At 39.4% G+C, this 12,616-nt stretch overlaps 1 protein-coding gene across 1 annotated transcript; it reads right to left on the bottom strand.

The window, feature by feature from the left end:
* Positions 1 to 2,006: 2,006 nt before the first annotated feature.
* Positions 2,007 to 12,324, bottom strand: Gmnc (geminin coiled-coil domain containing). Its single transcript, XM_085685379.2, has 5 exons — positions 11,920 to 12,324; positions 10,143 to 10,317; positions 8,344 to 8,432; positions 7,365 to 7,481; positions 2,007 to 5,591 (listed from the first exon to the last, which is right to left on the bottom strand). Exons 1-5 carry the CDS (start codon positions 11,920 to 11,922, stop codon positions 4,974 to 4,976), a joined length of 1,002 nt encoding a protein of 333 aa, XP_085541505.1. The 5' UTR covers positions 11,923 to 12,324; the 3' UTR covers positions 2,007 to 4,973.
* Positions 12,325 to 12,616: the final 292 nt, after the last annotated feature.

Raw genomic sequence — 12,616 nt, 5'->3', positions numbered from 1 at the left:
TGTGTGTGTGTTATACCATATATACATTTACATGTATGTGGACAGACATGTATATGTATTTAAATGTAGAAGCCCAGATGATGCCAAGTGTCATTGTCAGTTGTTTGCTGTATTTATTGGGGAATTAACCCTTGCTGAACCCAGCCAGATCAGATTGCATCTACTCTAGCTGGTCCACCCACTCTGTTTCAAATGGATACTTGGGGATTTGAACTTTAGTTCCTATGGTTGTTGTGCAAGCACTTTATCCACTTAGTGGATGCTCTTCCCCATCACCCAATAGACTTTCCCATGAAATATTTTTCATTTCTACTTTAGGTTTTAATATGAGCAGAAGTAATTGGGGAATAAATTAATTTTCCTTTTAATGTATCTGCCTTTTCATTGAAGTGGCCTCTTAATACAATCAATGATAATTTACTTCCCGAAATTTTTCCACCACTCCCTGTTCATCCTAAATCTGTGAAATGTTTTAGGTTTCACAGTTCTCTTAAATAATGCTAGAGGATGAATTAGGTCTCTATCATACATAGTGAAGTTGCTGAGTCTCTGAGGAGACCAGTGGTATCAGTAAAATGAGGGATGAAGAGCCCTCTCTACCTCCAGTGCCTCTGCATCAAAGGCTTGATGTATTCTGGCTCAGCCATGGTGCCATACATTCACTTGACGTCCATAAAATGAGCATTGTGTATTTCTTGGGCCTCAATAAGTTCTCAGGCTGTGCCCAGAAAGCTTGGCCTAAATTTTCCCATATTTCACATATCCATATTTACATCAGGTTTCCCCTCTTATTTCTTTACCCCCAAACTTTTCCATGTGCCCCTGACCTCTGATCTCTCTTCAATTTATGTTCTCTTTCTTGGTTATTACTACATATATGTATAAATTCACAAATATATAAATATGGCCTTCTCATTCAGCTTAGTGCTGCTAAACCCCATTGATTTTCCCATTTCCCCCTTCATATCATTTGTGTCCTGTTATATCTACATCAAATACTCCCCAGTCTCACACTAATTTTTTCCTGGTTTTTGCAGTTACTCTAGGTTATATCCTCAAATCTAACAATTTGAAGCTAGGAATTAAATGATGAGAAAAATCATGCATTATTTGTACTTTGGGGTATAGATGACTATGTTCAGTATAATATTTTCTAGTTCCACCTATTTAGCTGCAAATTTCTTGTTTCTTTACACACCTACAGTAGCTGCATTGACTATATTCATATTCAAGTATCATTTAGATTCAGTCACAATTTTCTCCATGACAAGAAATCAATTGCAACTGCACAGAACCAAAATCCTGAAACTGAGAAAGAATCTCTACACATTCTCTGTAGATATTACTGTCCTCCTTGTGGATTATAGTCTGTAATAAATCCCAGGCTTGGGAAAACTACTCAGCTTCCACATGCAGTTAGTCTGTTCTTCTGGTCTTCTCCTTTGGCAGCACCCAGATCTACTTGTGTCCTCATTTGGAGCAATTATATGTGAGAAGTGGGAGATCAGGAAGTGTGTTAAGAGACAAAAGATGCCTCTTAAATTCACAAACCTTGTTGCGCTTTGCTTTCTCTTGAGTTTGTGTAAGCACCTCTTTATTGCCATTTAAGAAACTGTTCCCAATCAAAGCCTCTCTTGAGATCCCAAACCAGATTTCTGTCACCATGCCTCAAACTCAAATTACCCCACACTGGAAAAGATCATTCTTTTCCTGTGCAGAGCCAGTCTCCGTGCTTTGATCAAAGATGCTCAGGTTGTGCCTCCCATTTATAGGTACTTTAGTTTGGAGACATGCTGCATCTTCATACTCTCACTAGAACCTGTCAAAAGTTTTATCTATTGAACAGTCCTCCATTGCTAATAATTGTACTTTTGAAAAACTGAAATGGAAATAAAAATATTTTTGAGGCAAAATTTATACCAGAAATAGTTACAAAAACCTTTTTCTTAGTGCATTACTGCATTGACTGCAAACCATTTCTAAAATAAGAGTCAAGAGACAATAAAATAAATTATGTCATTTATTAGTCAGAAATTCATTAAGAAATTGACTTATATAATTAGAAGGAGGACCAATCACAAATAAATCACAACATGTAAAATGCAAGTGGTAAGTTGTGCTTGACGTTTGTAGATATTCTGTATAAGAATTAAAACTAAATGCCTATGTTCATCTAACAAAATGTAGACAAAAACATATTTAAAACATAACTATTCCATATATTTGTGGTTTAAGAACTATGCCTATTAGATTTATTCATAAATAACCAAAACCAAAAAAGTTGGGTGGGAAGGGAGTTGAAGGTAGACAGGGTAGTACTAGAAGTTGCGGGTGTTGACAAATATGATCAAAATACATCATATAAAATTTTCAGTTAGTTAATATATTATTATTAAAGAGAGATAAATTTAAAATACAATTAATAATCATCATAGGATTGAAATTCTCATATAAGGTTATGTTCAAGAGGTTGTATCCATAAAACATTTGATTCTTTAGGCTGCAGATAATTCAAAAGCCTCATTTATTTACCTGGAGAGAGAAAACAGCCAGTAACCCTAAATGCTAATGATACTAATCCAGCTACAAGCATATTACAAAATTAGTACAACTAAAGAGGAATGTGGTCACAACCCAGTGGGAGAGAAAAACTTATTGTTGCAAATCATTTGCACTATATGAAAATGCCCATCACATTCAGAAAGGGACAGAGCTTTTGTTTGTGATTTTATTCTGTAGAAGATTAATTTGTTCCCTGAACAGAAAAGATCAAACCATAGAAGTTGGAACATGCAATCAAATAATGAATTTCAAATTTCTTAAACATTCTCTATATTACTCAAAATTGATCAACAATTTCAAGATGTGATTACAAAAATACATGGTAATTCCTTCACAATCTAAGTCCAAATAAGTTATAAGTGGAATGTAATTTCTATACACCAGGCTGAGACCAAGTTGCTTTGAAACAAGCTCAAAAGTTGTGTTACATGTGTGGCTGTTCTTTTTGTGACAAATGCACTGTGCTGAGCATGAGTATTTCCTCATGACATACATCACATGACACAGCACTTAAACAATGCAGTGTAAATATCTGATAGCTAATTTTGTGTCTTTTTTTGTTTGCTCGACTTTCAAAATAATTGCATTGTTTACTCAATTCTTAGAGTAACACACAATCAATTCTAATGTTCAGTTTGGTAATCTAAAATTAGATTGATGTCACCCACTAGAGACATGGATAATAGAAAGTAAAAGACAAACCTTTGGACAGAAAACTGTTAAAAGTTCTATTGCTCCCTAAGTTATAAAAAACAGTTCAGCAAGTACTACTAGCTCCTTCATGGCTAATAAGGAAAATTGATTAACAATAAAGATTATATCATAGATCCTTTGATTTGATGATCAAACTAAATCAGAGAACAAAGAACAAAAACCAAAGGAACACCTCTGTTACAAAGAATTCCACACAGTGCACATTTCAAACACAGATTCTGTGAACTGAGTAACTGAGATGGAATGGAGAGAGAGAGAGAGAAAGAAAACAGCAATAGGGTGTGTGCAGACAATACAGGTGTATGTTCATGATACATGCTTAATCCTGGGAAGAACAGGGTAGAAAGGAAACAAACTTTTGTGAACACTTCTTTAATCTAGAAAGCAAAAAATCTTTGATGTTAGTATTTGCATTTAAGCTATGCATAGATTGAAAGTTAACATGTCTTTATTGGTAGATGCAAATGACTCTCCCATGTAAAAGTTAACGTGTGCTGAAGAACATCATGATCAGAACAGAACTGGTGATGCCAAGTATGTATTGCTTATAGTCCTTTTTCTTGCTCTGATTGTATGTAAGGTTCACCCTACATAGTATCTGCATCACTTATTAAAATTAAGAGGAAGAAAAGGCTGGGATAAAGCTGATGGAACACACACTCCACTCCGAATGTTAGTGGTTACCTAGGCTGACGTCTATATTCTAGAGTCAGAAAAACTAAATCTGCACACATACAAAGTATATTTCTCAAGGTTAACCTGTGTAGGAGTCTGGGACTCAGGACATATGTCACAGTGCCTTGTCTAACATGGATACTAAGTACCCTATACATATTATGAGGGGATTGTTGAGTGAAGAATGCAAAAGGGTAAGACAATGACAAAGGCAAGCTACACTACACTTCCAGTGACACAGTTGTCAGGGTCTGTGTAGTTTAGGAAATCTCCCCAGCACTTTTAAAATTAAAGTCCTTCAAAAACAGGTTGGACCATCCCGCTCAAAGAAACCATGCCAAGTGCCAATAGAGGTAGTGACACCACACAGCACTTTAAAGTCACAGTCATTCTTTCAACTGCTATCATTTGTGTTGCTTGTCCGTGAGGTTAGCATCGTTGGAAAGACACTTGGACAACATCACCATGGGACACTCAATGATTTGCTCTTCCCAGGACATAATGTTACTTACATCAACTTTGGGCCTTTAGTAGTGCCAATGGGAAGATCCCCTAATCTATGAACACTCAGTAGTAAGCATGTGAAGCAGAAATAGGGCTCATTCTAAACGTAATTTTCAGAAATAAAGACAAACAGGGGAGTGATAGAAGGGTCATGTAGACCATTTGACCAAAAATGATAGGCGGTAAAACTGACCATAGTTGGAAAAGTACATTTTGGTCTTGAAAATATATGTGATTAGAAACTACATTTCCATGTGTCAGACCAAAAGAGAAAGTCAGCTGCAGGTATGGACACGTAAACAAGTAAAATACGAGTAATACGAGTAAAAGAAGAGCAGATACCTATCAGTATGGTTTCCTGACAACCATATTCTACAGATTTAAGTAAGTAACCTAAAGGAACACTGGCAGTGGCAGGAGGCAGGCAAACGCTGTTGTGTTCTGAGTGATCAAGTCCATGTGACAGAGATCTTTGTAAACAGAGATCCTGGCAGTACTCTGTGATAGAAGAGGGGTCATTAAGGTTGCTTAGGGACCCAGGTAAACTTCCAGCCTCCCTCCTCATCTCGGCGCACAAAGGCTTGTCCCTGGTGGAAAGAGTGTGTTTTTACGTTGCAGTGAGGGCTCAACGATGTGGAAAAGGCCACTTCCGTCTTGTTGGGTGACACATCTCCACTGTGGAAAGCAAGAGTTTGCACCCCTACAGGAGGATTGGAAGGCCTAGGAAAGCAGTGACAGTCTTGTTGATAAATGGTGTTGCCATGGGAGGCATGTGTTCTGTTCTCTCCATGGTCAAGGTGCATATCTCTAGGAACAGCTGCAAAGCCGACTGCGTCATGCAGAAATTGGGAGGATGTACTGGGGACTGTTCTGGGATGGGAGGCAATGGCACTGTAGTTAGCTGGAAGGGTGTCATCAATGGTGTTGAGGTCTTTCAACCCAAGGGTTTGAAGAACCCAGGGGTCCACACAGGGCCCGGGTTGTCCTTCACAGTTAGAAAATTCTGTGGAGAGGTTTCTCTTGGCAGTTTTGGACTGGGGTATCTCAGCAGGGGGATGTCTGTGTTCTTTGGGTTTCCTCTTCTCTTTTCTAAGTTTTCCACAGACTTTGGAGAAGTCATCTGATGAGAGCAATTTCTGGAAAAGCAATATTTGAACATTGTTCTTCCTTTGGATATTTATTATTTGTCCATTTGCTTAGTAGAGAAATGGCTAAATGTCTTCTGTGTTCCCACACAAGTCAAAGTAATCAATTTGCTGTTGTTTATTGAGTGAACATTTTTAATAAGCTGTTACTTTGATCAATGCTCTTTATTCAGTTTTTAAATATCAAAGGAAGCAGGTGACATCTGTAAGATTTCAACTAAGAGAAATAAAGGCTGATACTAATACTGTCACTTATTAAACTTGTTAAGAAGTAAATAAAGTAAGATCATAATTTATAAACCATTGCTGGTATGTTTTTTTTCTCATAAGATGCAGATTCTCTTAAATAATTAATAAATAAAGACACAGGCATATTAGTGATCAATTGACTACTCCTTAGCTAGGATTTAAATCTTATGCCTCTGAATCTAGACAGATCCTCTGATTTCAACACTATTCACTATCTCTTAATTTTATCATATTAATTTTCAAAACCCTCCCATGTTGTGTGTTATATTATCCTCAGTTTAGAAAAGCTGATATTGAGAGAGATAGAAATGACCTATTAAGATCACTTAGCTATCTTTTATGGATTGATATCTGATGTTAGGATCCCAGACTAATAACTATACGAATGTGTTTGTTTTAGTCAAGGCTAACTGGATTGCAAGGAGTCCAATTTGATGACACTCTCTGAACTCCAAAGCAGGAGATGGCATCGAAGTTAGATCAACTAATGCCGTAGTTTGTCTAGAAATCAGGTAAAACTGATGATAGACATAGTAATGAGAATGGCAGCAAATGCAAGTTGAAATGTGAAAAATTGAAGAAACGAAGAATAAAAGGGTTACAGGTGAGCTAGTTATCTGTGAGTTAAAGTAGTTCATCTAATAGTGCAGATAAAAAGATAGTGTTTGCATATGTCTAATCACCAGTGGAGAAGCCTGGAGCCCAGTATATTCATAACATTTCCAATTCTCTCTGTCTCTGTCTCTTTCTTTTTCTTCATGTGTGTGTAGCTCTCTCTCTCTCTCTCTCTCTCTCTCTCTCTCTCTCTCTCTCTCTCATGTGTGTGTGTGTGAGTGCGTGTGTGTGTATAGGTTAGAGGTTGAGTTGAGTGTTTTCCTCTATATTTCAGTCAGTGTCTTTCCTGATCTTCCTAGGCTTCTGGCCAGTGGGATGCAGGGAACTACTTGTCTCTGCATCCCTGCGATCTACTGGGATTACAAATGAGTGCTGCTGTGTTTGGCTTAATGTGAACATTTCAGGATCCAAACTCAGTTCATCCTAGATGTATATAAAGTACTGTACTTAGTTAGCCATTTCCACAACTCCCAGAGAGATTCTTATGAAGGCTCCTGGTCCATCCATTTGCCAATGACAATAACAAAGACCCCAAGGATGCTAGCCTGTTTAGTTGACATCTAACACACATTTAGAACTGCTATTTTTTTTACATTTGATTTCTACTCCAACATTCCACTCTTTACTAACCTCAGCAGTCTTAGCAATTGCTCTGTTTAACTTTCATCCTTAATTTCCTTTGTGATGTCGAGCTAAACATCTGAAGCTAGAAGCTTCTGGAAAATGCTATCTAAAAATTCTGTTGAAGTTATGTATTTCCTTAAGAATAATTAACCATGTTACTAACTGCTATGCAGACATTTTGTTAAGTAAACTTCATCTGTTGCATCATGAGGTGTCACGTAGGGATTTCCTCTGTCAAGTCACTGCCTCGCGTTTGGAAAACAGATGATTACATACCTTTGCCCTTTCTTCCAGACATTTAACCAAAGTAGAATTCAGGTATTGTCTGAGGTGATTATTCTCTTCATGTAGCCTAGCAAGTTCTTCCTCCTTCTGTAGTAGAGTATCCTGGAGCTGCAAGATGCATACAATAGTGAAGGGTGCTCCCCTCTATTGGCTTTGTAACCTAATAATTCTGCACTGCTCCCCAACCTTCTTAAACCTGATTCATTCTTGTTTGTTTTATGAACATAATTTCAAAGAGCCCTGGTCCTAGGAGTCTTAAATTAAATCTACACTCCCTACCACCTGATTGTTCAGTTTTGTGCGCTGCATATTTCATTCATTGCAAAGTATTTGAGGAGATCAAATGACTCTCAAAAAATTGTAACCACAGGGAGTCAGGTGGTGTGAGGGAAAGTGAGCTGCATGGAACTGTTTAAATATAGCAAGCACGGTTAGAAGACTTGGTTGCACTCCTTCCTTTCACACTTCAGAAAATAAAAAAAGGAGTTGTGACCTGGCTTTACCCAGCTTCAGATCAGCCAGCCTGTGTGTCCAATAACTGAAACTGTTCATTTGGAACAATCACAGAGGAGACCTGGAAGAGGAAGTAATTTTGGGGAAACATTTATCATCGGCCCTGCTCCCAAAGATGAGCTATGTTTATTGTTTAAAACATGGCTGTGTCCGTCGTCTGGTCATCCTCAGAGAAAGGCTGCAGCAGTGCTCCATAGATAAGGAAAAGCAATTTGGTTAATTGAAATGTCACCTATAGGTTTTCTTGGAACTTTTGTTTCTGTGAGCTTATTCACCTAACTTTTATCTATTCAGACACATGGTTACTATTATGTGCCACAACAAACAATGAAGCACTATGCATTAAAAAGGAAACAATTTAAAACTAAAAAGCAGTATGAAGTAAAGAGAGACTCAGGGATGTGGATTTTGTGGAACTATGTTCGTCTCCATATTTTCTCTCACTCCCTATCCATACCTGTTTATTTTTGTAGAGCTGAGAGGAAAGCTGAGCCTCTTCCCATGAACACGAATCCAGACCAGGGACACTGAGGTTGTAGGATGCCTCTGTGTGAAAATACGGAACAAATGAATGGACGTGTTTACAATTATGATGAAAACTCGCGAACTTCAAAAGTTTAATAGATTTACTTACTTTTATTTCCCACAGGAAAAAAAAGTTTTAAAGATTTCAAGAAGAAGAATGTAAGCAAATATTTATGTGCTGCCTACAAAAGTAGCGAAAGAGATTTATTTTAGGAGCTGAACAGTTCCTCAAATGTACGTGTACATTCTTGCTGGTTAAGTTAATAAAGGCTGTCTCTTCCATCCTTCACAGAAACACTGACCTGGCTTTTCACTAGGCATAATATTGAAATTCCACTACTCCTTTCTAGTATTCATCTTATTTTCGGTTTTACTAGCACTTGATAGCATTATGTTTGACTCAATAATCAAACCCTATGTTGCGGAGCCACATTTTCCTCTCACCCACTCTACTTTTGAAATCTGAAGGACAGAATTTGTTGAACATTTTATGTCATGGTATGAAAACATTTCCCAGTATTTATTAGTGCTAGACACTAAAACTAGGACCTGGCACATGTTGGAGGAACACTCCATGACTGAGTCAAATCCTCGACCCTTCTCCCCATTTTCCTTAGTGATCTACTTCTTGTTACTTTGAAGATTTCACTACTAAACCATACCTTGTTTATTTCTAGTGCCCATATCTGCATTAACGTTTTTACAAAGAAGTTTTGTTTTTTTGTATTTTACAGTAACACCCTTCAAGGAATAATTGCTTCTGCATCTAGCGTGCTTTAGTTTTCACCCCCCAACCCTCGGATCCATTCTCACATTTGACCTGTGGGACTTCAAATACCATTGTTGAGGCATGTAGAATTAAGTTGGAATAAGTAAGAAAACAAAAATAAAACTTGGGTTCACATTCTGAGACATTCCACGCCTGCTTTTGCTTGTAGTGAAACATCAAAAAACTGAACAACTTCTTCCTTGACATATGGTTCTTTTTGGGGGTTATTTATTTATTTATTTAGAGAGAATGTCTCATTTCAGGTTCTGCCTCAGAATCTTTTCATATCCCTATCCACAGTCTCTAAAATAACTGGGGGCAGAATGAATGTACCGGTATTTAATTCTGAGGTTCCTGAAAGTTTTACAGAAACCAAGTATTAATATGGAAATTCCTGTAATGTGTGTAAGAATACTCATTAATCTTCAGGCCAATGTTAGTGTTGTGTTTAATTTCTACCAACCATGGACATTTCTCTAAAGCTGACTGCACATGTGAAGGGGGAATGATTTTTTTCTGTGTATGAAGTACTGTTAACAAAAATTTTGTATGATGAAATAAGCTATGTTACTCTTGATTTTTCTCTTAAGATCACAAGAATCTCTCCAAATTTTAAAATAAATATGCTACCTGATATTTTGACTCCAAAAATGTCCTATTAGGTGCTGTTTATAAAATTGTGCAACTGTCCCGAAGTTACTCCTGACTCGGCAATCTCCAAGAATTGCAAAATGTAGGAAATAACACAAGTTGTCTAGCACACAAGAGGAAGGATTTCATTTTTGCTAATTGATGAACACAAAACAATCAATTTTACTGCTAAAAAAAAATCCAAGAGTCTTAGGGCTTCCTTAAATTTCCTATAATATCACGTTTTCTGTTGAGTACCAGGCCTCAAGGCCTACAGTTACCTGGCTGTCAAAAGACCCATTCTACAAGTGAAGCAGAAGGGCAAAACTTACCCTGTGTCTGTGGTGCTTGTTGGGGCTCAGCGTTGTCCAGGAGACCAGCAGCCCAGAAAGAGACCCAAGTCTCCTTGGAAACATCAACACTAGATTCTGACGTTGTAGTGGAATACGGGCAATTATAACTCTGGCCTCCTACAAAATACTGATCTTGGCAAGGCAGAACGGTGTTCTGTGATTTTCAGTTTGATGGGGGTAGGGGAGATGGCATGACGGCAGTCGGGACGGGGAGAGAGTGGGAGAAATAGAGAGAAATTATATTGGTGAAGCAAATAAACAATAGAAACGATACGTACAGGTCCAGAAACATATTTGAATGATGTGATTATAATTACTAAAAAGGAATGGGTTCTTTGAATTCCCCTCTAGTTTCCTAACGCCTTTCACTAAATAACTAGTATCAGGTGGGTCCAGATTTGTAAACGTCAGAGAAGTATTTCCTACTGCAGTCCTACCCAGAAATGAAGTAAAAAGAATTAGATTTCACTATTCAGATAAATAAGGACTACTTGTTGCTCTGTAGTAGATATCTTGACTTCTATTCCTAACAATCTTGAAATGCAAAGAAGACAGATTACAAAGGGTTAAGTGAACAGTTCTCCATGGCATCATTTCAGGAAACCGCCTAATTGAGGAGTCTGAACCAGGTGTGTTTCTTACACGTACACGCATATACGGATACACAGATGCTCACATATATTTTAGCCCCAACTTCAGTCATAGGAGTATGACATCAATTCAAGTACACCATCAAAAGCTGAGAATAAAGGCAGTGGGTTCTGATTCCCTCCATCATTATCATTCGGTACCCTTTCCAAGTTACCGTACCACTGGCAGCTGCCTGACATGCCTTTCCCCACTGTGTTCTGATTCAGTGAGCACCTTCCAGCTCCGCCCCACTCACTCCTCCAACCTCAAATGTGGTCTTTCTTAATGTCCTCGCAGGGGCAAGCAGTCTACCTCCTTCCAAGCTTAAGCTGTCCAACGGCCCGTTCTTAATTATGTGTCAATGTTTAATCAAGTCAAAAACATCCCTCGTAGCAGAGCCCAGGTTTGGGTAAACTCTGGCTACTCGAAGGTTGGTGTTGCCCTGAGGACTTTATTGGACATGACTTAGAGAAGGCAGAGGGTATGGAACAGGAAGAGGTGGGAGAAGAAGGGGGAGAAGAGGAGGGGGAGGAAGAAGAGGAGGAAGAGGAGGGAAATAAAAATAAAAAAGGAAAGTTATTATCATTGAGTCACTTGACTCTCCCTAGGCTCCTGCTGCCAGTGAGTGAAGAGTTGAAAAAGTACACTTTTGAGGCAAATACAGCTTGGCCAGTGCTGCCTGAAGAAATTCAGCCAAAAGTTTATCAAGGGCTATTTTCTTTTATTCCAAAAGTATGTTTGTGGATTCTCCCCCCCCCCCCCCGCCCCCCGAGGTTATTCTTGGAATCAGAGCTAAGCTATTAAGCAACCGACACCTGAGAGGAAAACAAACCCCAAACACTCGTGAGGATTTCAAATCTAAGTGTTTGCAAATATGAGCATAATCTAGAGGAACAGGTGGAAGAAGGTCCACACAGGGTGAGGGGAAAGGGGTGGGGCGGGAAGCAAATATGCAGGAGAGGGAGCAGAGACTAAAAAGGGGTGCGGGGCAACAGAAATGGGCTACATTAATTGGAAAGTATAAAGGCATCTCCCAAGGTAGAATACATTCTAAAGGAAGCTTATTGTCTTCCAGGACCCCCGGGGTTCTGGCAGCGCGACTAGCTAAGGCCAGCTCCTCACTTACCATCTTGCAGAAGAAAGCGCTGCAGAAACTGGGCCCACTCAGCTTTTTTCTTAATGCCAGAGTTAGCTTTAAATGGGACTGCAGAGAGGAAGGAGCAAGGAAGCGAGTTCTAATCCGCTGGAGCTGTAAGTGATGCGCGCGCGGGGCTCCTGGTGGGTGCTGCTCTCTGGTTTAGAGTGAGGCTGTCAAACAGGTGACTTGCCTCGGGAGACGCCCAGCCTAAGCCACAGCCACTAAAGCTCCGGAGACACCCGCACTGGAATGTGAGACCTGCGGGACGTCCTGCGAGGGGTCAAGGAAGGACCCGAGGCTTCAGGCACTGGGGCAGTGTCCGGTCAAAGCCTGTGCCTGTGCGAGCTGAGTTTAAAGAGTTCACCTGGCGCGGTGGTGACTGGCGATGGGAACTCAGCTGCCCGCTCCCTCTGTGCCACGCGCCCAGCAGCCGGCAGGGCGGGGCTGGGCAGGGCGACTAGCCAGCCCCTGGTGGCATCCGAAGCCCAAACCTTGGTCTCTGTGCAGCGCTAAGGAAACCCATCCAAGGGACCCTGGTGTGAGTGGCGTTCTGTGCATACCCTGGTCACAGGATAACAACAAATGATAGCAACCTAATAATAATGGCGATTTTATTTTCTTTTATTTTGTTAATGGGTCTTATTTTACCCAGTTCTTGTATGTTTAAATGCGAGGTCAAAATGTT

Source organism: Myodes glareolus, chromosome 2 (assembly GCF_982192425.1).
Source record: "Myodes glareolus chromosome 2, mMyoGla1.1, whole genome shotgun sequence".
In the NCBI taxonomy this organism is placed as follows: Eukaryota; Metazoa; Chordata; class Mammalia; order Rodentia; family Cricetidae; genus Myodes; species Myodes glareolus.
Note: the sequence above shows the minus strand (reverse complement) of the source record. Positions and strands in the feature narration are given on the sequence as shown.